General features: G+C 42.4%; 1 protein-coding gene across 7 annotated transcripts in view; it reads right to left on the bottom strand.

Annotated features, from left to right (window-relative positions):
• Positions 1 to 25,609, bottom strand: part of vps13d (vacuolar protein sorting 13 homolog D) — a 270,295-nt gene that overhangs the window by 34,496 nt on the left and 210,190 nt on the right. For all 7 annotated transcript variants that reach the window (XM_070860204.1, XM_070860201.1, XM_070860202.1 and 4 more), the window contains 2 exons: positions 16,102 to 16,234; positions 14,701 to 14,896 (listed from right to left, as the gene is read on the bottom strand). In XM_070860204.1, the coding sequence (XP_070716305.1) occupies positions 14,701 to 14,896; positions 16,102 to 16,234 (329 nt within the window). The remainder of the gene's footprint in view (positions 1 to 14,700; positions 14,897 to 16,101; positions 16,235 to 25,609) is intronic.

Raw genomic sequence — 25,609 nt, 5'->3', positions numbered from 1 at the left:
TGTGAGAGCATTGCCACTAGCCTTCTGACAAGAGAACACACACTTAGAAAGGCCTTGGAGAAAGTATAGCAATGATTTGCCATAATGGTCTCCCAGATGAATAAAGTGGGTTATATTAAGAGACTATCTATCTAGAAATGAGGAAAGCAAGAGGTGATCTAATTGGTGTTTAAAAGAATGAAGGGAATTGGCAGAGTCTATAGGAAACTAATACAAAAGATGCTGGAAATCTGAAATAAAAACAAAATGCTGGCAATTCTTAGGTGGCATCTGTGGAGAAAGAAACAGAGTTAACGTTTCAGGTCGATGACCTTTCATCAGAACTGGTTAGAGCGGAATCTAGAAAAAATTCTTCGCACAATGTGGAAGCCAATACTATAGCTACAAGACCTGTGATGAGAATGGGTATTCTGTGATGAGTGGCAAACATCCTGACACTGCAAAATGTCTCCACCATATATCAGACTCAAGTCAGAGTGTGATGGAATACTCACCACTTTTCTGGGTGGAAGCAGCTGCAACAACACCCAAGAAGCAAGGCACCATGCAGGACAGAGCAGTTCACTTGATCAGCACTCTTGCCACTGGACTCAATACCCATTCCCTTCATCACCAGTCCATTGTGGATGCAGTATGTACTATCTACAGGATGCAATGTAGTATCTTACTGAGCTTATTTTGACAATGCCGCCTTCTCCTGTAACCTCTACCAGAAGGACAAGAGCAGCAACATCGTGGGAACACCACCACCTCCAAGCCCAAGTCACACACCACTCTGAATTGGACAAGTACTAACATTGCTTCATTGCTAGAGTCAATATCCTGAAATTCGCCAGCTAACACCATCACAAGGGTTGCAGCGGTTCAAGAGGGCAGCCACCTCCAGGCATCTCGGGATGGGCAATGAATGCAGCCAAGAACACATTAAAGCAAAGTCAGAGGGGCAAAGTGTTTAGTCCAAGATTATCTGGTAACTGTATGCATTGTTTGGGACTGGTTTACAGGCCTGAACGGTTTTAAAAAATGTTTTACTTGATCATCATACGCACAAGCCTAGATTGTGTTTACGTGTAATTTAAGGAACTTTGGACTCTATTGTAGGATTAGCTCCTGGGTTAAAGTTTTATCGCAAATCTAATGCACTTGTTGAAATATTTATTGCCTCTGACCAAATTGTAATTCTTGTAGTTATGGACATGGGCGACGAATAATAAACTAAAGCTAAAAAAAATCCTAAGGGCTGGCAAAAGGCCATCTTGCAATCTCATTGCAGTGAATTTTCACATCTAAGGACTTGGGAGTTATCAGCAACCACAGGATAAAGGCAAACATTTAACCAATTAGAAGTAGAATTTTTGAGATAAGTGTTTCTAAATTTGCTTCCCCTGCCTTCAATAAGCGATGCGTTATATAATTTGCTCTAAGAATATATACATATAAAGCATGTGTTTCCGGGATGGCTGTGACCTACATAATGATTTGCCTCGCTGCCTCCTTACGTACATGCAATAAATCAAACGTCACATACGATTCCATGAATGAAATGCATGTACAGTCCTGCGTGAAGTCTGAAAAACTCTGTTGGTCCAATATTATTAGCTCCACAAAGACAAAATGCAAACATAAATCCCCCCCCACAATAAGAGCTCAGTGCTGCAATAAAAGCCTTTGCATCCAGACAATGCACTGGAGTAATAATTGGCAACTTGTGGTTTTCTGTAAAGGCTTTTTCCTCCCTCCTTTGTCAGTTGGTGCTGTTTATACAGATCTAACCCTCCCTGCCAAACCTGACACCTTCACACAGCCGCCTGCAAACAATAACACGCCCACAGATCCATGACAAGGTTTTTTTTTAAAAACAGGACACTGGCTGAACTCTGGCTGAACCTGGGAAGCTGCTCCATTACAGCTCTCTTGCTGATAATGGCTGGGTTCAAGGCAGTGTCAGATCACCTGGCTGCACGCACGCTTACTTGCTTAGGAGAGTTCAGTATGTTCAACTGTCTCTCCATGCCTGTTTACACAGCAGTTACTGTACAGCACTGCATGCAGTGCACGTCCCTTCACTGAAGTGGCTTTAAGCTTGCCGTTGCCAATTGAAATAGCGCTCGTTACATTGCTAATCCGAGTACCACTGTGGTGGAAAAGGACAGGAAATCTAACCCACAGACTTAATATAGACCTGACTAAAGCTCGGTAAAATAATATGTTTTAACCAGGTGAAATCCCTATTGCAACAGCTAACCAGCACAATTATAAACTATACACATGTTATTAGATGATAAATACCTGAACGAGCATGATAAGGCACATTTTTATTGTGTTTCAAGAACACAGGACTCCACCTGTACCTGCCAGTTAAGCAGATCACTAGTTACTAAGGAAGGAAAATATAGACTACTTTCAGTTCAAGATACTGCCATCTATTTGGATATCCTTGATTTTATGCTATTTCCAAACTACCAGAAACCAATATTCCACAGTTCTATTTTCTTCAAAAGGTTTTCCATTAACATAGTATGGAGAGGCCAACATGCATTCACTGGGCCAGGTTGGGGGTTGATCTGAACAATATGACCCTGGGGATTCCGAGATTAGTTGAGAAGGCAACAGGTGTTAGCCAGTAGCCATTCTTTTCCAGGGTCAGACAGCTCTGAATTGATTCTCTGGACAATTCAAAGCACTCACTTCCATTAAAGTTAATGAAGCCACTCTGCACTCACATGGAACACTCAGTAGGAACAATTCACGTGAAAAATCAAGGGAATTTAGTGCAGGGTTAATATACACTGTAAAATGCATTATTTTCAGGAAGCGAGCTGTGGAGGAACAGGGAAGAAATTGTTTACAATTTTAAGTACTCCCTATTTCTACAACAAAGTAAATTTGTAGTTACTCTGTATACTAGAATGAACGAGAGGAATCTCTGGAGTGTAAACCTCATGCAGTAAGTTAAAACTAGTTAGAAGCCTGCTCCCCCACACAATAGTTGTACAATCTGGTGGTGTTGGGGACCCTCCCGTTGTAGTTCTTACTTGTGGCGCACCGGGTTTGGCTGCTCCACATCTGCTCAGCATCAATGGGAAAACGGCACCTGGTGGAAACATAAATAGCTAACAGTAGCCAAAAGGCTAGCATAGCGCTGCTTTGTCAAAACCAGCACTGCAATGTAGGAGTATCTAATGCCAATGCCAAGCAATCTGATTGCACTGCCACTCTAGCTTTGTGCCCTCACTTCTGGGTTTCAAAAGCGGATTTTATATTGGATTATGGGAGCATGGTGCTGTGAGCCAGCTCTGGCACTTGCACCATCAAGTTCAGCTACCTTATTCTCACAGACCAATGAAAACAGGATAGACGAGTCTGCCAGTGGTATAAGAGAGATCGATTTAGCAGTGTGTACATTGGGAGATAGCTCACAGATTTTAGTTACCTGGAATCTGAAATAAAATAAGGTCATTGTAAAAACAGCGAAAATGTTTGCACTCTCATAGACCTCGGACCAATATCGAGGGAGAGAAAGGGCTGGAATCATTGAGGCACAAATGTAAATGCATGATGGAATTCTGCATAATAGGAGGTTATGTTTGAAGTCTGTTGCTTCTTTATATTTGATGAACCTACCTAACAACCCACAAAGACATGAAAGAGCAGTTGAGATGCTACAATTGGCCCGAGTGCTATCGAGTTAGGGAGGCGAGAAAAGAACAAAATCAACCAGGATCCTTAGAGTGGAAAGTACACATGTGGATGCAGGGTGAGATAATGAACAGGTTTAGCTGATTCCATCCATGGTCAAATAGCTCATATGCGAAGAATAGTCACTTGGGCAAGATATCCTTGGAACTGTACTTAGCACCTTCAGCAGTATGGCGACAAAAAATGGGAATGGGGGAAGAGAAGACTTAAGTTGCTGCGTCCACCCACGCAGTTGGACGCCTGGAATGGTCTGGGTTCTACAATTCTTCGTGCTTGCCATCAATACCATTTCATGATCATCCAACAGGAAGTGTGTGTTTCTGTGGGCGAGACTGGTCCGGCCAGTTTTTCTTCCCTCCCAGATTACAATCTCAGATGCTCTTAAATACTCCATGCAATAACTTGTAAAACTCATCCTGCTGAGGGCATTTGGCACTGGAATTGTAGTTCAGGCCCTTCAGCAAGGATTCCAATGCTCCATCATCAGAAATACTGGTATTATTACTGTTATGTATGTAACCCTTGGCAACCTATATCACAGCTATAAGCAGGCCTCCCACGCTGTACCCGCACTCTGGAGTTGAATTAAAGGAGCTAAGGTCACACTTACTCATTGCATACAGTACTCAGTTTCATCCTTTATTATGAGCATAATAATTACGATAGCAAATTTATAATTTATTTAATAGAAAAAATGTTTTCTAGTAATTTCATACTGGTCATACCAGTTAATAGCTACACACACTGTAGAAATAGTTTTGGTTCAAATATGTTTGACTAGAGAAAACAAACTCATAGCACTATAGGAGAAATATCTTTCAGTTACAATCAGAAATTTCCCTTGAGTGAGAAGTATGCCCAGCTTGATTCAGTGGCAACACTCTGGCCTCTTAGATGGTTATGGGTTCTAGCCTCATTCCATCCAGAACCTACACACATACATAAGTGCAGTACTGCTGCATTGTTGGAGATCCGCCCTTCAAATGAGAGCAGCTGTTTGACTGCTCCGGTAGCTCAGGTGGCTATTAAATATTCCATAATAATTTGATAATAATCAGGGAATTCTCCCAGTGTCCTAGCTAACATCCTCCCTCAACTACTGCCACCAATAACAGATTAACTGAGCATTTGCTGCATTGTGAGATGTTGTCATGTCCAAAATGGCTGCCACATTTGCCTACATCAAAATAATTCACTAAAGTGTAAAATGAGTAACCTTGCACTTCAAACAGGTAGGCTCGCTCAGCAAGAACGCAGGTTGGAGAAAGGACATCATCACTGTAGTGCCCATTCTCCAAACCACATTCCTGTCAAACAAAACTCCTCATTTGGAGTGAACAATTACTGATTAAATTGTTATCTCTTAAGAGGGATGAGAAGGCTGTACATAAATGTAACTTTCCCCCCTTTCTAATGAAAACAATTTATGTTACTATTTGAAGTGTACATTAATATATTGAGTGTAGCATCATAAGTTCACGTACTTGCACTGTGCTGCAGGCTTTGACAATCAAGGTACTTTCCAATCTCCCAGCAGCTCAAAAGGGCAGTTGGATTAGTTTACCATGCTGTTATACCACGGAGAAGGGTAATGATCTTTACATTGCGAGTTTCCAATTTAGGCTGGATGTCAGGGAAAGCAGCAGCAAGGCACTCTCTCTACAAAGTAGGTCAGCCTCAGTGATTATACTCAAATGAGGAAGTGTGTCAGGCACTGGGAGAATTTTATTTAGCATATCGAATATGTAGTTTTGACTTTGGATTATTTAGACTTTTTATTCTTCAGTTTTATTCTTACTTTAAAGTTATTAGTTCTCACAACCTGAAAAGTATGGAGCCGGTCTTCCCTTCAACAATTTACATTTCTATTTCTCCCCACATGCAGGAAGACATCTCAAAATGTTTTACAATTAGGAAGACAAGAAATAGTGTGCCAAAACTAAAGGACAGGTTAGGCCACGCCAAAAAGAAGAAATCGAACGGGGAAACTTAGAACATTTTTTTTTGCCGTACTTGGGCCCCCAAAAAACGGGCGTAACTCTTCAAGTACGCCAAAAAAAAAAGCTTTGGGGAAAATTGAGCACTATATCTTACATTTTCTAAAACCAAAAACTACAGCCAATAAACATGCATAGCCCCACTTATTAAAATGCAATCTAACTCCAGAACAACACATGGCCACATACAAGAGCAGATGTGGTGAAGAGTCAGTACCCAGAATGGTTACCTGTTTTTTTCTCTTTATTCCAGAGTTGTACCGCTATTTTTCTATTACTACAAAGCAGTTTCTTCTTTAGTGATGCAGAAGTGACGGTATAATGTCAGCTGTAGTCTAGTGACTTTCCTTATGCCTAGGAAGGTCACTTAGGCTCAGTTTGTCTGTTATGTTACTTTTTTGAGGAATGTTTGCTTCTCTGTTCCTACCAAATTCATTTCATAATTTTGAAAAGCTAATGATGAAAAAGCCTTGAATAATGGCCATGGGAGGAGAAATTTCACACCAACAAAACACACTGCACAGGTGGGCTAGGATATGCCTAAAATGGCTAGCTAAATAATGCAAATATATGGTTAGAGGAATGTTTCTCAGTATTGGTTTTTTCCATTTACTTATGCGTGCAGTTTTGGTTTCCATATTTACGAAAGGATATACTTGCTTTGGAGGCAGTTCAGAGAAGATTCACTAGGTTGATTCTGGAGATGAGGGGGTTGACTTATGAGGAAAGGTTGAGCCTCTACTCATTGGAATTCAGAAGAATGAGAAATGATCTTATCGAAACGTATAAGATTATGAGGGGGCTTGACAAGGTGGATGCTGAGAGGATGTTTCCACTGATGGGGGAGATTAGAACTAGAGGGCATGACCTTAGAATAAGGGGCCACCCATTTCAAACTCAGATGAGGAGAAATTTCTTCTCTGAGGGTTGTAAATCTATGGAATTCGCTGTCTCAGAGAGCTGTGGAAGCTGGTTCATTGAATAAATTTAAGATAGAAATAGAGAGTTTCTTAAACACTAAGGGAATAAGGGGTTATGGGGAGCGGGCAGGGAAGTGGACCCGAGTCCATGATCGGATCAGCCATGATCGTATTAAATGGCGGAGCAGGCTTGAGGGGCCGTATGGCACCGGAGGAGGAGCCATTAAGCCCCTAAGTACTGACTGATCTGCAACTCAACTCCATATCCCTTGATACCCTTACCTAACAAAAATCTATCAATCTCAGTCTTCAAAGCTCCAATTGTCCCAGCATTCATAGCCTCTTGGGAGAGAGAGTTACAAATTTTGATAACCCAGTGTGTGAAAAAAGTGTTTCCTGATTTTGCTCCTGAATGGCCGGGCAAATTTTAAGGTTACGTCCCCTTGTTCTTGATTCTCCCACCAGAGGAAATAGTTACTCCGTATATACCCCATCAAATCCTTTTAACATTCCAAACACCTCGATCAGATCACTCCTCTATCACCTGAGAAAATGTTGCTGCAAATACTTTATTTATTCTACCCATTCATGCACTCTACCTACTATAATGTTAGCAGAGTCTTGTCGACTCAGAAGGCCGGAGGTTCCATCCTCAGTGTGTGCTGAGTTAGCTAATCTCAGCCAGGATAGCAGTAGGGGCACTACAATTCATCTCACCATCTCTGGGCTAGTGAGAGGGAAAGCAGCCAAGGAGTGGCTCACAAGCACTGTCCAGTGATCGGAGATGGACAGCGTAGACAAGGGATGAGGACAGGACCAGGCCCTACTGTGATGCACCCTACAGTCAACACTCACTGTCTATTACACACAAAGAATGGCAGCTTGGTTGAGGTTATCAGAGACTGACGGGCCATCTGTAGAAGTGCTCATCTAGCAATGCTTTCAGAAGAGGAGGTGGGGAGGATGAGAAAAAAAGCCATTGTAAGGTTTAAAACAAAACCACTGCCATCGAATATCATAAAAGACACAATGAAGCCCACTGGTACACAACATATTAAGCTGCATTCGATTAACACAATAGAATATTGTCTCTATGATTATGGCTGGACTCCAGGGATATAAAAACAGGCCAATTTGGCAGAAATTTCATCTGACATGCCTTTGCTCAGGGTTTTGTTTTATTTTTAAAAGCACACTTTGTTCCTATGCCCACAAAGTGGTTGCTGTATGCTCTGCTTCAGAAGGCAAAGACTGGGATTTGCTCCAGAAAGGTCTAAACTTGGGTACTACATGGTAAGGCACACATAAAGCGGTGGGCTGTTAACTGGGCTAATCTATATTGGAGCTGCTATGTGTGGTATGCAGAATGCTCCTTTTGTGGGCAAACATTGACTGAAACCGTTTGTACTCAATACCTAACCGAGGGACGGAAGGAGCTCTGAGAAACACATTGTACAGCCACTGGCCACTTGGAATTTTACATTCAGAATATGCAAACTATTTCCTACCATCTGCAAATAGGAGTCTCTACATTTCGAGCGTTGAATTAGATAAATGGCATTCTTCAATGAAAAATATTACAAATGCGAGAATGCTGAAAATCTGAAATAAACTTCAAGTTCTGGAAAGATACTTTGGATCCATCAGCATCTAAAGGAGAAGAGACAGTTTAACACCTTGGGTGTAGAGACTCTTCATCAGACACCACTGGGGATCTATCTTGTTCTCTTTTCGATGCTGACTGATGAGCTGTAGATTTTCATCATTTTGTGCGTCTCTCCTTTCCTTTGCTCCCTCTTACCTCTGCATAGGCCAAGGACTGAACCTGACTCAGCTACTTACCAGATAAAGTCACTGACACTTCAGGGAGTGGGACTGCTCTGATAAAGGACTACACCCAAAAAGTTCAAATTCTGTCTGACATGTAATTTGTGTTTTTATTTTGCTGTCTTTTCATTTTGATGTGGATACATTACTGAAGATCAACTGTAGCACTGGACTCCACACGAGGAACCAAGGAATTTTCTCTCTTCATAACCTCATCCAAAGTCTGTCTTTGTCTTGGGTGGCAACCCTCCAATATGGCTTAGCATGATACCACTTAGAGCTTTTATCGAGGGGTCCACAGATTCATCCGGATCTCAAACAACATTTGCATTGTAATACCCACACCCTCGGAGCTCGAACATCAGCTGAAACCTGTTTGTTGTGAGATTGGATGAGAGATGAAGCCTCTCCTTACACAGATTGTGCGCTACTTGCCAGCTTAACCAAAAAGTAGGAACAATGAAGCTTTCTGGCCAAGAACTGTGGGGCTGATTAATAACCCCTCCCCACAGAAAAAGAAAAACAAGATACCCCACACCGAACAGTTTACTGGGGTTATTCAGCAACTTATTGAGTCACGTTTTTCATGAAGGTAGGAACAGGCAGCAATAAGGCCAAGGCCACTCATGTGGAAGCAAACTGCAACGTCATAAAGCTAGAGCTAGACCAGCTAAACAGCCGTGGAGCAGAGCAGATAATTATGTTGAGGGTAACCCATCAACATGGATTACTTTTGGTTAATATAGGGGCATCATTACATTACTGTCACTGATTTGAGAGATACACCTTTGTGCGCCAATAGGCAGGTAGGTCCAAGTTGCACTGCCAATTCCATCATCAATCACTAGCTGAGGAAAAAAGAATTCTGTGCATTTACTCATCAGAAATTCAGCTAAATTTTAATGTTAGCAGATAGTTAACTGATTTGTCAGTGCTGTGGCAATTGAAAAAGCTCAAAATGAAGCTTCAAAAGTTCCCAGGCCAACTCACTTTAAGCTGAAATACGGGATTGAGAACTGATTAAAGTGCTTGCCTTGGCTTTAACTTTAGTTCAGAGCTCAGTTCTCTATTCCAGTATAAAATACACTAACGTCAATTATTGCTATTAATCGCCTTTCTAGGAACACGTTTTATCATGCCCTTTTTTGATCTACTAAATGGTTTGCAACACACTAGCCTGGAAATTTCTGGGGCAATCCCCTGGTGACAGATCATGGATGGAGCAGAACTTTCACATGCCTCATGGATGCACCATGGATTGCACTGTGGCACTCTGTTGCAGTTCAAGAGGGTCAGCTGTGCCTGGTGAGAATCCTTCAAATTCGTTTTTTCCCCGCAGCAATTGATTGCTTCAAAAGAAAAACAAGCCCCACTTCTGCCGGGACATGGTCCTGGCACACATTGTGCAGGTATAGACAGAGCTAGTGACAACCTAGGTGGAACTAGCAGGATTTCTGGTGGATGTTGCAATCCCACCAGTCCTGCCTTTGTGTGATGTCTGCAGGGAAGGAATTTTAGTTGAAATTTTAATCAGATCAAAAAAGAAGCAGAGACTTAGCATGAATAGGTTCTGCAGGAAGGATGTTTCCTCTGGCTGAGGAGTCTAGAACCAGGGGTCACCGTCTCAGAATAAGAGGTTGGCCATTTAGGATTGAGATTAGGAGAAACTTCTTCACTCAGAGGATGGTGAATCTTTGGAATTCTTTACCCGAGGTCTGTGGAGGCTCAGTCTTTGAGTATATTCAAGACAGGGATCGATAGATTTTTGAATATTAAGGGAATCAAGGGATATGGGGATAGTGCAGGAAAGTGGGGTTGAGGTAGAAGATCAGCCATGATCTCATTGAATGGCCGAGCAGGCTCGAGGGCTTGTCCCTGCCCCTGAAATAAAGGCGACTTTACATTACCAACGCAACAGGAATTTCAGGACTCCTCTGTATTAACTTGAGACAGCACACAAGCCAGGAGTTTAACTACAAAAATAAAAACTCCACTGATGGGAGAAAGACACAAGAGAAGGCAGACAAAAGCTGCTTTTACATTGCACAACACTTGTGTTTGGTACTGCAGGCTTCAGGAAGCATGGGTTTTGTGCAACTGGCTACAAAGCACATGTAAAATTGCCAAGACTTGCGTAAACCATCTTTAGTGGGTCAGCAAGTCCCGGCAATTTTACATTGTTTGCTGCAACAGTAACCAAAGCTCCAAGATACTATACTAATATTTCTTGCTGTTTGGATGCATGCAGCACAGCATGGTTCAGTTACTTTATGCTTATATTAGGATGACAACAGTGGTAATCCTATCCTCAGTTAGAAGTTTGCAGCCCCTTGAGCCTGTTCTGCCATCCAATTAGATTATGGTTGATCTGGATCTTAACTCCATCCACTCGCCTTGGTTCTGAAACCCTCAATACCCATACCTAACAAAATTTAATTGTCGTTCCTTTAATATTTGGAACTAAAATTAAATCATCAGAGCTGATACTTGTGAACAGACTTGAAGATTAATGTCTGATTGTCTTGCGTCTCTCATCTTGGTAATCCTTTGGGACCAGTTTGGGATTGTTAGTACTGCCATGAAAGGCTCCTTATAGGTGAAGGGCCAAAGCCCACAGTGCAGGATACCACCAAGGTTGAGACAAGTATAACTAGGTTGGTCAAGCAATAGTGATTACTGGAAGTGCTAGCCTTGAGTTTCAAGTAACGGCCTATGGTAGCATGAAAAGGAAGACAAAAAGCTGCTTTTATATTGGCGCTGGAAATGTTTGTGCTGCTGGTTCCTGAAGCTCACATCTCGGGCAGCTAGTAGCAACCTTAATGTAAACCTGCTGGGTTCACCAAGGCCAGCATTCTGGAAGAACTGGCTAAAAATAAAACAAATTTAGCGATCAGGTTTACAGTGGGGTGCCACTGCCAGCACCAGAATCATGGAACTGGAGAGCAAAAACCTCCCCACCTCAAAGCTAATATAAAGGCAGTGTGAGGGAGGTAATATGTTGCACGGTTTGAGGATCCTGGGAAATACCAAGTTACACTAGAAGACAGTATGAACATTTCAGGATACGGAGAGCAGGGGCATGCAAATGACCTATCTGCAATTGAGGAGGCATGCAAGGGGAAGATTCAGGCAGAAATGACTATAGTAGTACGGGCACAGATAAAGAAAGACAAGATCTGAGCTCACTGTTACTTATAAATCTAGATCAACACCCTCTTTTGAAATGATCTGACAAGTAAAACTGTTTCATAGCTGATAGCTGCCAGACACAAAATAATGATGCAGATCCAGACTGATCACCTTCACAATGCAGAGCTGTTGCTCAGCCTGTATTCAACTATTCATGCACAGTCAAGTCTGCAGATGAGTCAAGAGGAACTAACTTAGGTTCGAATCACAATGCTGCGAGAAGTTGGAATGGACACTTGGGACTCAGCACACATGCAATAATAAGCAGGTCTGAAAAATCTGGTTTTGCTCGTAAAACACACACTAAAGTCATCAGTCATCCTGGTTACAATTGAAACTTCCTGTTTAAACCCTTGTGTGCATTACTAGCTTTGAAGCATCCTGTTAAACAATGCACTAAAGGCCACTTCACATTCTACTGACTTTCTGGAACTCAGTCACACTTCACCAAATTCACTGTTTGCTATTAAAGGAGTGTTGGCAGACCTCCTCCAACAGAAAGCTTTACTTAATAAGACTTCAGGACATTGAAAGCAAACCCGGGTCACAGAAATCAGCACAAAACACACAATAAAAGGTGAGCCTTGAGGTCTGGGAGAGGCAGTTTTAAAGAGTATCAGACAACAAAAGCAGCTTTAAAAAAAGAGAAATGTGCTGCTATACACACAGCTATAAAGTGTTCTTTTCTTTTTTTGTTGGGGAGGGGATGTTTTAGAATTTACAGCTGTCATAAATCCAAACACACTGCCCAAATAGTGCCAATTAACACTGTTATCCATTCAGCTTAAATCCCTTAGGTCTATTTTCAGGCGCGCAATATATGACCGTGAACAGTTCAAAGAGATCATTGTGCAGCTAAACTTCTATGTTCTCACAATCACCACCAAGTAAACCTCCGTCTTGTAAGCGATGCGCAGGGTACGAAAAAAGACCCACTGCTACTGGAAAAAAGCCTAACAAGAGTAGAAACAGATCAAACAGCTTGGGGAATGACAGAAGACTTTAAACTAGCATCAGTGCGACTCGACTCAAAATCAGGCTTTTAAAAAATTTGCAGATGTGTTTCGATCACAATCTGTTATGCATTACACCATGCAACGGGTAGCACACATTTAAGACTGGCTGATTTTAATCTCCATGCATAAGAATTAGGAGCAGGAGTAGGTCATTCGGCCACATTTCTTACCCAGCACTTTACCCACTCCATGTGTTATTATTGGGATTCAGTAAGAATAGCATATACATTTGCACATATTAAATTTAAAGGTAACTCTATGGCTTTCCGCATATCTGATTCTCATTAAACTGAAGAATTTCAAAACAGCTGATGGACCAGCTGTCACCCAACAGTGCCGTCATTTCCATTTTAATTTTGATTTTTCAAGGTATAATCATGCACATGCCAGCTTTTGTTGCTGCTAACCCTCTGGGACTCAGCCCAAAGTGTAAATGGGGCAAGTTCAGCATGTCAGTGGCCTCGTCACATGATGGATGTGGACCCGCCATATAAACACCCTGCAGCTACAGGTGAACGGGTCCATATTTGGAATGATTCATAGGTTAATACATGGGAAATAGTGTCTGCAGAGATAAGAGGGTGGGCTTCTTTTACTGGCACTCGAGGAAGAAAACAAATCTACCACCATGGTTGGTTGGTGCCTCAGCATGCTTTTGTAGTGTGAGTTCTCAAGATTAGGATTTGATCCCTTCGAGTAGTTCCACATGGTGTGCAATCAGGTTTCGGTTTACATTTACAGTTTTCTGTTTTAGTTTAATCAGGCCCAAAAGATCAAATCTTTGCCTGTGGCCACAAGCCTCTAATGCCAGCCCTGATTACAACAAAAATGCCACATTATCCAACACAATTAAATATTTATCTGCTTACAGTTTACATACAGCCCCAAAGATAACTTCTTGAATATGTGGCCGGTAGTGTGGGAGCACTGCTAATTGTTTACCCTAACCCGCTGCTGGCTGAGTTGGCAACACATGGTGGTGGGGGGGGGGGTCAGGGCAGCGACTGCGGGAGTCGGCAGCGAGGAAGGATTTCAATTTGTTCATGTCGGAGTTCTGCACAAGCGTCACCCAGTGGCCGAGAATGGTTCCGGACGAAGGGTGGTTCCAGATAAGGGAGTCCCGGATAAGGGAGGTTCAATCTGTATTATCTAAAAGCATCCTGGACATTGAACCTAGCCTGGAACCTGTCAGCTCAGTTCAAAGGCAGTGCGAACACTTCCATAGTTGTACCATTTCAGTTCCAGTGTCGAAATAAAGTAATGTTAAAAAAGTTTAATATCCATCCAGTTTTGAAATGGCCAGCCCTATAAGACTGTCTAGACATTTCTAAAAGGTAAAGCGGGTACCTAAATACTACTGCTTAAAATAAAGCCCATTATTTTCCAGTTACTTCTGTGCCTCCTGATTTAAAAAAAAATAATTCACGAGATGTGGACGTTGGGCGTCGCTGGCAAGGCCAGCATTTATTGCCCATCCCTAATTGCCCTCAAGTATAGGCCAGACTGGGTAAGGATGGCAGATTTTCTTCACTAAAGAACATTAGTGAACCAGTTGGGTTTTTATAATAATCTGGTAGTTTCATGGTCACTATTATTGATACCTGTATTAGCTTTTTTTAAAAATACCAGATTTATTTAATTAACCAGCTGCTGTGGTGGGATATGAACTCATGTCCCTGGATCAGTAGTCCAGGCTTCTGGATTACTAGTCCAGTAACATAACCAATCTGTTACTGTACTCCATGATCTGAGGCATTACTTATTAATGTTAATGTATTCAACAAATTTTCATCAGCTGCAATGGAAACATCACAATTCAAGCTACAATCCCATCCTCTGTCCAGTTTGTTGAACTGTAGGAATGAAGCAGAACATCTCAAAGTCTCCAATCTATTTGCCTATTAACACTTTTTGCTTAAACTTCTGAAAATTGTATTTTGCATCAAAAGCTAGAAAAATAACAAAGCTTTGTTAAAGGTCATTGGGAAATCCCCATTTGTAATGCTCTTTCCTGATGTAACTGTATGCAATTTACTGGGTTTCCTTCTTTACCTGTGGTTGCTTATGGTTGTGGTTTCCCGCACAGCCTGAGCCGTCTCTGAAGCAAAGTCAAGAGCACCCGCCACTGGTTTGGTTACTGTGCCAACCAGTCCCTTTCCAAGGCCGGAGAAAAAACCACTGACACCACCGTCTGTTTTCACCCCTTCGACTGTTGAAGTGATGACACTAGTGAAACCACCAAGAATACCTATGGGAGGTGGAGAAGGAAGAGAAATTTTAAATAAGTCCCATCAATTCACCAGCATCCCCAAGACTTTGGATGATTTTCAGAAAGCATAATCAGAAAATGAGAACCAAGACAAACTAGTTTCCCTTTCTACCTTTGTACAAAGTTCACATTAAAAACAGTTGAACGTTTCTAGCGATGTCAGTGATGACCTCAGCTTTTGCCACTGTGTGCAGATCTGGCAGTAATTTATTTCTAGGCACAATTAATGATGCACCGAATGTAACTAAATGGGTTGGGGGCAATTTAGGGAATCACTGCACTGGATTGCTAGATATCTCTACAACACAATATACTGATGGAGGGTATTTCCTGCCACTGATTCAAGTTAATTAAGCCTTTACCCAAGTCTGCTACAGCCTTCACATGCAGAGCGAGGGGCAGTTAGGAGTATACAAATTTTGAAGTAATCTGCTGGCACTGATGAGGTGGTGGGGGGGGGGGGGTGGGGCAGCGGTGTCAGGGTAGACAAATTGGCAGTAATCAAATGGCATGAAAAACAGTCTTTAAAACGGTTAAAAAAAAAACCCACAAAAAATGGATATTTTCTCACTGAAGGGAGACTTAAAAACTATGAAGTAGTAAAAATATAACAGCGAGGAACGTTTTCTGTTGTGCAGACTATGTATGCACACTGCACGAGTCAGCAGCATTAAACTAAAGATCCACCTCGGATTAGGACTATGATTTGGCTGGGTGGCTGAAGATTAAAACACCCAGGGCGCAATTTTCTTAACCGGACAATGCTCCAAGTGATTTTCCACTGTGCAATGACGAATATTCCTAATTGTGCACGGAGGTTGAACAAACAAGGAAAAATGGATTTTCTGATTGCTTACAAAGAACTTCTGTCTCCGAGGACGGGACATCTGAAATGCATTACTCTGAAATTCAATCATTATGGAGCATGACAACTTTAATGTTATAAATTCAGCTGGAAAGCAGACTAGGATCGATGAAAGGTTCCATTGTAAAAAAGAAATCCATCTCAAAAACCATAGGAATGGTAAAATATATCCTAGAAATGACATGTCCACAGTTGGATAGAGTACACAAAAGATATTTATATTTATTTCTCCCACCGATGGATTTTTTCTGGTATCAATGCAGAATTTGTACCCATTTAGTGGTGAACTAAACTGGGATTGCCTCTTGCACATACTCACCATGAGCCAGTCCCTGAATTCCAGCCACAAGGTGTTCACCGCTGGTCACTGCTTGATAGCGGATAGATTCCCGCTCAGCCTGATGTCTGGTGTCCATCGTTTTTCCCAATCCATCTGATAAAGTCCCAGCAAACTTTAGGAGGGAGAAAAACAAACTGATACTTTAAAAGGCAGAGCAGTGAGGCATTGCAGCTCACCAGCAATGAGCACAAAACCCAAATCCAAATGCACACCAAATTCAGCAGACGACTCCTGAATGAATGTCTCCCTGCCAACCCCCCACAAAAGATCTGATGTAATTACTTGCACTGAAATTTTCCCAGTAAACAAAGAATTTGCGTTCGAACAATTCGAGTTACGTGGGTCAGCAACACAGGGTAAATTTCCGCTTGCATGGTCCTGGCGCAGAAACCACTCCCCCCACCCCCCCCGGGAGTTCATAATGGTACAAGTATAAACCTGGGAATCTTCCCGATCTGTACAGTTCAGCTACTGACCGCCTTAGTCAGTTTAGCAATCACAGATTCACAGCTAAACTGGCTAACTCACCAATATCATAAAAACAAAGTCTGATCCAGTACTGATATTGTGTGACTAGAAGTCACTAGCCCAGTTAGACTATGCCACACCTTTACAAGGCACAATATCGGGGGGAGGGGGGGGGGGTGATGGGACTAGCTGAGGTGCTATTGCAGAGAGCCGGAGGTCCTTCTTCTATGATGTAACCATTCTATGATTCCATGATCACATTTAGGGGCAGATTAATATTACACCAACTTTTTCTCTCTGTTGGTTCCTTAACTCTAAATTGGACATTGGAGTCTAAAATTACTTCCTAGATTCAGAATCCGGTTCTAACAACTGTTAATTCCTGAGGCTTTCAGAATGGTTTTATGTCACAGCAAAATAAAAGGGTACAGGGTAAAATGAATTACCAACATCTCACACAGACTAAATGACACAGTGATAATGGATGGCAGAACTAGGTTTTTGTACAATTCCCTAAGTGATGAATTCTTCACACTGGCTGCGGCCAGAAGGGCTTATTTACTAAGCACAGGAGATATGCCAAGGAAATTACATTCGATAAAAAATACCTTTTTGGAGGGAGGGGGATTCTGAGCTCCTTAACATCTCATTCCATAAATAGCCAAGTAAAAGTTGAAAGTTGTCAGAAGTGTGTGCATGTTTAAACACAACAACCACTGGACATCCATTCTTACTATCTACAAACAGAAGTTCTCTTCCTTCAACAGGTTTAAGGTAAATAAATGATCTGCTTTCATGGGGACCCCACATTGGGCCTAAAACTGTAGCAGTCGGGCCAGTTTCACACTCCTGCGTACACTACACAAATGCTCCACCGTGTGTGACCTTCTCCATCACAATCACAGTTTAAAAATGACTACTGTGGCTTCTTCCAAAGAAATCCATGAAGGTGAAGCTCAGCTTTGTAGGTAAATGCATTTCTCCATATGAGACTGTGCTATACAGACATGGGAACTCCCAGGTTCAAACCCTGGTGTGTGCTGATTAAAGCTGCTTTTATTTTATATTTTATGAATCCCAACAAGTTTACTTTCAGGTTGCAGTCAACTAGACAGGACTTGCATGTCTGGAACTGGTGTCACTTGCACAGGTCTCGAGTAATATAAAGACAGCTTCAGTGGATCTCTGCTGGGCTACAGAAAAAAAAAACTGAACAGCCTTCAGATTGCTATTCAGTGACGCATGCCAGAAAATGCACATTTGCAGGTGACTGGCGTGGACAACATTCTGCTTGGCCACGAAGTCTGCAGGCTCACACGCGAACACTGCCCACTTGGGTCAAGTACTGAAGTAGGCCAAACCTGGTGGAACTGTGCAGCTCCTTCAGGAGAGGGAGGAAGAAAGTCAGAAGAGAACAAAAAACCCTGATCCTTCTAGAAATGTAATTATGGCCGGACGTAACCTAACATTAGCACAATGTCCATTTGTTCACTGTTTATCTGAACAGTGCAGCCTGCCTGCAGTCTGATTGGAGTGTGAATAGTCAGCCAATAAAAACCATGGCAATGATTTTTTTGGTGCTGAGCCCAGCATGCGTTGCCTGGACTGACTGTCAACAAGATCTTGTATAAATGACCCCCCCCCTCACCCCATTTGACAGCTGATACATAAAGAAACAACCCATCTCCAGGACTTAATTTTGATTAAAAAAAATTAATAGCACAGGTGAAAAGTTCACCTCTTACAAGCAGACAGAGCCACTCCAAAGAACGCAGTTAATAGTTCAACAATGAGAGGGTTTTTTTTTCAGATTACTGTTCCAACAGCTGTTCTACATTGTTGCTTCGAGAGTTCAATAGTTTACATGGCAATTATTACGTGTGGAATTCTCCTACAAAATGATTAGGTTACGTTCCAAACATGAAGACTACATTGTGGTTATAGTGCACCCTCCAGCAACTTCGATGCTGGATAGAGAGGCAGAGAAATCATTAAAAGAGGGCGACAATCAACCAGGAGCTTCTAGTGCAGTCACTTGTGAGGATCTATTCTGAAATAAGGGAAGGTCACTTGACTAAAAACGCTTGTAGGACTGAGCCATACCAGCCAGAATGTCCCAAATCTGATCCCTGGTCCAAGAGAGACGAGGGTTCGGGGCCCAGAAGAAGCAAGGACCCAGGGGCAGAACGGGCCAGCCCACATTGTGATCTATGGACAGTTAGAGTACGTTTCCGCACTAGGTCCATGCGGCAGAGCTTGGTCTCCAGTCGTCTTGGTTAACCCTTGCCACTGGATCAAGACAGAGCTGACAAGCCCGTGTGGTGGCCGGCGTGCAACGGCCACCTCACTTTAAAAGAATCCACACACAGGCATCTTCCACCCTTTAATATGTAGTTCAGGACCTGGAATATCAGGTCCCTCATTGAAACACCTGTAAACTCATCCCTTTTTGGTGTGGAAGCAAGTCATCCCCGATATGAAGAACTGCCTAATACTATATAGCTGATCTAATTTGAGGTAGTGGTAGGAGTGCTACCATTGGTCACAGCACCCGAGAGGCAAAACTCAGGCTGCAGTTTAAGTTCCTGTCGATATAGACTGTCTAGGCTCGCACAGTGGTTAGAGTGGAATTTGTTAGAAGCAATACACCCCTCTCTAGCCATGTGCAATATTTTATCCCTCAGCAGGGGACAGATTGCAATGGTCATTATGCATAGTGATACTGTAAATTTTACCATGAACATGTCCTCATGTCAGAATTTTTAGCAAAATTCCAAAATGTGTAAAAAAAAAGTATTTGCCATTTTATTAGAAATATAGTGGATGGACTTGTGTGACTATTAACCAAACAATGATCTCCTTCATAACCTTTAGTGCTGTCAACTCGCAGGTGCATTTGCTCATTTTCGAAGAAAAATAATTTGCATTTATATTGTACCTTATTACAGGCCTCAAATGCCCCAAAGTACTTTACATGGAATTAATTAAAGCTGTTTTGTCAGGAAAGACGAGCTATTTTGTGCACAAGATCTCTCAGTGATGAGATGAACGATGGTGATGTTAGTCAAGACGTCAGCAGAACACTTCTTCAAATAGTGCCACTTGCCATATAAATGAACGGAACAGGCAGTTGCCTCAGCTGAGGTATAGCACCTTTGATAATGTAGCATTTCCTCAATACTGCATGGAAATGTCAGTCTAGATGATAAGCCCTGGAGTGGGGGGTAGGGGGGATAAGCCACAACCACCTGATTCTGAGGCAAGAGTACTACCCGTACCAACAAAGTTCATCATTGTGGGACATTTTTCTAAAGGCACAAAGGGAGCGTTCAGTAAAGTTTGTGTTTTTTTTTTAAAACAGGCAAACAGGACAGATCATCAGGTGATTTAAAAATATGTAAAGACATTTGTTCAGTAAAGTTCATGATCACATGATTTATTTTTAAAAGACGGGGAGAGTATCAAGTGTTATTTTAAAAAAGGTAATGGGAAAGCAAGATTGAGTACATTTTTCCCAGTATGGGTAGGACAAAGAAAAAAAACACACGGCATAACAGCTCCACAAATATGTGCAGACAAAAGTTAATTTATGATAAAGTTAGTTAACAAAAACACTGAAAACTTTAGCTATAATTTTTTTAAGTCATTATTATATTGACTCCTGGTCAGGTCAGGTTCAGAAAGACCATCTCTGCAAGTTTGCTTTTGGTGCTTACTTACACTACTGTATAGCGTTAAGATTTATGCTTGTGGCAATGTAGTTAGAAACATAGAAAATAGGTGCAGGAGTAGGCCATTCAGCCCTTCTAACCTGCACCGCCATTCAATGAGTTCATGGCTGAACATGAAACTTCAGTACACCCTTCCTGCTTTCTCGCCATACCCCTTGATCCCCCGAGTAGTAAGGACCTCATCTAACTCCCTTTTGAATATATTTAGTGAATTGGCCTCAACTACTTTCTGTGGTAGAGAATTCCACAGGTTCACCACTCTCTGGGTGAAGAAGTTTCTCCTCATCTCGGTCCTAAATGGTTTACCCCTTATCCTTAGACTGTGACCCCTGGTTCTGGACTTCCCCAACATTGGGAACATTCTTCCTGCATCTAACCTGACTAAACCCGTCAGAATTTTAAACGTTTCTATGAGGTCCCCTCTCATTCTTCTGAACTCCAGTGAATACAAGCCCAGTTGATCCAGTCTTTCTTGATAGGTCAGTCCCACCATCCCGGGAATCAGTCTGGTGAATCTTCGCTGCACTCCCTCAATAGCAAGAATGTCCTTCCTCAAGTTAGGAGACCAAAACTGTACACAATACTCCAGGTGTGGTCTCACCAAGGCCCTGTACAACTGTAGTAACACCTCCCCGCCCCTGTACTCAAATCCCCTCGCTATGAAGGCCAACATGCCATTTGCTTTCTTAACCGCCTGCTGTACCTGCATGCCAACCTTCAATGACTGATGTACCATGACACCCAGGTCTCGTTGCACCTCCCCTTTTCCTAATCTGTCACCATTCAGATAATAGTCTGTCTCTCTGTTTTTACCACCAAAGTGGATAACCTCACATTTATCCACATTATACTTCATCTGCCATGCATTTGCCCACTCACCTAACCTATCCAAGTCACTCTGCAGCCTCCTCGCAGCTCACACTGCCACCCAACTTAGTGTCATCCGCAAATTTGTAGATATTTAATCCCCTCGTCTAAATCATTAATGTACAATGTAAACAGCTGGGGCCCCAGCACAGAACCTTGCGGTACCCCACTAGTCACTGCCTGCCATTCTGAAAAGTACCCATTTACTCCTACTCTTTGCTTCCTGTCTGACAACCAGTTCTCAATCCACGTCAGCACACTACCCCCAATCCCATGTGCTTTAACTTTACTCAATGTCAGTCAAAAGCAGAGACTGGCCCGGCCTGTTGTTACACCCTGCTTACACTCAGTGCCTCGGGCAAAGTACATTCACAAGATCACAACACAATTATAGAAGAGGAAGGCCTTTTAGCTCATCTTAATTCATCCATGCAGAGAGATCCTACTGTTGCCCCAATGTAGCATCCAATTGTTTCTGAAATGGATTCCAGGAATATTGACCCACTACTCTGCCTGGAACTTAATGCACTCTTTGTGTGAAGAATCTCCTGATATTAGACCTAAAATTACTGTTTACTATAGTTTAAACCTGTCGACTAGTTCTACATTGCAGTTTATTTTAAAGTAATATTCCAGGGTAATTTCCTCTATATCCATAACAATTCTACAATCTCATATGCCTTCTTTCTGGACTAGAAGGCTCAAGTCTTTCCTCACAGCTCAGGCCCTTGACATGAGGGATCAGCTTTGTGGATCATCTCCTCATCACCTTGAATGTCTCTCGTTTCTTAGTGACAGAAACTGGATGCAGTATTTAAGGTGTAGTCTGACCAGGGCACTAGAATGTTTGATCACAATGTAGTTCAACATCCTTTGTTAACTGCTTCTCTGTATTGGTTGGACAGGTTTAGTGTCGAGTCTATTACTCTTCCTGTTTTATCATTAGCTATTTTAACACAATTCATAGAGTAGGCATGCCATCATATTTTCCACTTGTCTGCATTGAATTTCAACTGCCAGTGCTTTGCCCACTTGCATATCTTGTCCAACTCATTCCACAATATCTGAACCGATTCTATTACCCCATTGAGTTTGGCATAATCTGCAAATTTGACCTCAACTCATTTCTTTTTGTATCTGTCCCTGGAAAAAACTCACCCAGTCCTTTACTACTACACTTTCTAATTTCCCAACTACCTAGCCTTTGGCCTACTATTTTCCATGACATCTCTGCAGTTACTGACTTACTAAATCACACCCTCTCCACACCTTTGATGTTCTTGTCCCCACTAAAATCATTACACTCTTTCACCCTAGTCGTTCGCCTGGTATACCACTCACCTCCGCTTCCTTAAGTCCAAGGGACGCAGACTTGGACGTCTTTGGCGGACAATTGGTCTAACAATCCGTCACCAGATTTGGCTAGATCATATAAAGCGCTACTGGGTCCAGTTCTCTATTATTCAAACTGCCCACTGTTCTAAGATCATCCAGGACTGCAAAAATACCAGGCTTCTCTTCTCCATCACTATTCGTCTTCTCAAACCACCCTCCCCTGCTTCCTCCTCCCTCACCTCCAACAATAAATGTGAGGAGCTCATGGATTTTTGTGTTAAAAAGATCGACAACATCCGATCAATTGCTTCTGGTTTCAATTCCCTCCCTTCCCCTAGCCCACCGGACCTTACTTCCTCTCTGCATTCCCACCTGCCCTAACCCTAACATTGCATATTCCTCTCATTTCGCGCCGATCTCCCCCCCGCACCTGTCCTTTCAAAGCTCATCTCATCAATGAGAGCGACTTCTTGCTCTCTCGACCCTATTCCTACTAAATTGCTGACAACCAAACTTCCCTTCCTGGCTCCCATGTTAGCGGATATTGTTAACGGTTCTCTCTCCTCCAATCTTGTCTCACTTTCCTTCAAATGTGCTGTCATCATTCCTCCTCAAAAAACCAACCCTCGCCCCCTCCATCCTTGCAAACTATCGGCTCCATCTCCAATCTCTCTTTCCTCTCCAAAGTTCTTGAACGTGTTGTCGTCTCCCAAATCCGTGCCCATCTTTCCCCAAACTCCTTGTTTGAATTCCTCCAATCAAGTTTCCATCCCTGCCACAATACTGAAACTGCTCTTATAGCAAGGTCACAAATGAAATCCTAACTGAGTGCAACAAAGGCAATCTATCCCTTCTCGTCCTTCTGGATCTGTCTGCAGCCTTTGACATGGTTGACCACAAAATTCTGCTCCAAATCTGCTCCACCGTCGTCAAGCTGGATGGGACTGCACTCGCCTCCTTTAATTCCGATCTTTCCAACCGTAACCATAGAATCACCTGCAATGACTTCTCTTCCCGATCCTTCACCATCATCTCTGGTGTCCCCCAAGGATCCATCCTTGGCCCTCTCCTATTTCCCATCTACATGCTGCCCCTCAGTGACATCATCGGGTAACATGCGAGTTTTCACATGTATGCTGATGATACCCAGCTCAACCTCTCCTGCACCTCTCTCGAATCCTTCACCACATCTATACCATCAGACTGCTTGTCCGACATCTAGCACTGGATGAGTAGAAATTCCCTCCAATTAAATATCAGGAAGATCAAAGCTATTGTCTTTGGTTCATGCCACAAACTCCATTCCCTTTCCACTGATTCAATCTCTCTCCCCAGTAATTGTCTAAGGCTGACCAAGTCGGTTTGCAACTGTGGTGTCATATATTTGATCACGACTTGAGTTTCCTACCTCATATCCGTTCTATCACTAAGCCTGCCCATTTCCACCTTCGTAATATCACCTGTCTCCATCCTTAGCTCAATTTATCTGCTGCTGAAACCCTCATCCTTACTTTTATCATCTCTCGAGACTTGACTATTCCGAGGTACTCCTGGCCGTCCTCCCTAGTTCTATCCTGGTCATCCACAACTCTGCTGCCCGTGTGCTAACTCGCACCAAGTCCCGCTCACCCATCTCCCCCGTGCTTGCTGACCTACATTGGCTCTGTTAAGCAATGCCTCGATTTAAAAATTCTCATCCTTGCTTTCAAATCACTTCACGGCCTCTCCCCTCCTTATCTCTAATCTCCTTCAGCTCTATAATCCCCATAGACCTCTGCACTCCACTTATTCTGGACTTTTGAACAATTCCGATTTTAAATGCTCTACCATTGGCAGTTGTGCCTTCAGCTGCCCAGGTCCTAAACTCTGGAATCTTCTCCCCAAGTCTCTTCGCCTCTCTACCTCTCTTTCCTCCTTTAAGACTCTCCTTAAAACCTACCTCTTCGACCAAGCATTTGGTCACTTGCCTTATCACCACCTTAAAAGGCTCAGTGTCAAATTATTTTTTGATAACACTCCTGTGAAATTTCTTGGGATGTTTTACTACATTAAAGGCACTATATAAATATAAGTTGTTATTGACCACTTGCCATTGAATTTCTCATTCTAGGTCATTTATATAAATTAGAAACAGTCCCAGTACCAAGTCCTAAAGCATCCCACTCACTACTTCCCTTCAACTTCAACCCATCAGCCAGTTTCTTATCATTTCCTAGGGTTAACCTCAATCTTCACAGCTTTGAGTTTAATAAATAGCCTTTCACTTTATCAAGAGCCTTTTAGAAGTACTCCACGTCATAGAGCTAACCACAGTCTACTTGGGTTCTTGCGGCCTCAAAGAAGTCAGGGGCATTGGTCAGTCAGAATTTTCACCTTCTAAAACTATGCTGACTGCGTTAACTAGGTTATTGTACAAATGATCCTCAAGTTTACTCCTGATAATCAATTCCATTATTTTACATGGCATGGTAGCAAGACTAATGGGCACTATATGAACCCATTTCCAATGTACTAGTAATTCCAAATTGTCTACTAGCTCCCTCATAATTACTGTCAGTCTCACAAATGTCCTCTTCGGTCTCTCTCAGAACTCTGGGATGAATACCATCTATCCCTGGGGATTTATTTGTTTTGATCCATTTAGACACATGCAGGATGTCAGCACAGAAAAACAATTAGCAGCTTTTCCAGTCAACAACATGCAACGCTCACTTGAAATGATCAGTGTCTTGGGGGAAGAGGGGGGAAACAATGAGTGCGAGAACGTGAAGCTTCAAACCCATTATTTCCTACAGCTGATAACAGGATTGTATGGATGCTGGGAATCAACTGGATTTTTTTTCTCCCGCATTACCTGGATCATATAAAAAATTATATCCAGAGAAAACTGGATAAAAATTGCATGATGATTACAGAATGATGGCGCTGCACCATGTCTTACCAAAGGGCACTAGTACACAGCTTCACACCCAATGCTTGTATAGATTCCGAATGTACCCAAAAATAACCCCCCCTTCAGAAAAAGAATGACTCTGCTTTAAAAATTCCACTCACAGGCCTAAATGATAAAGCTCTGTCCTACAGCT

Source organism: Pristiophorus japonicus, chromosome 18 (genome assembly GCF_044704955.1).
Source record: "Pristiophorus japonicus isolate sPriJap1 chromosome 18, sPriJap1.hap1, whole genome shotgun sequence".
NCBI lineage: Eukaryota > Metazoa > Chordata > Chondrichthyes > Pristiophoridae > Pristiophorus > Pristiophorus japonicus.
This window is presented reverse-complemented; position numbering and strand designations above follow the sequence as displayed.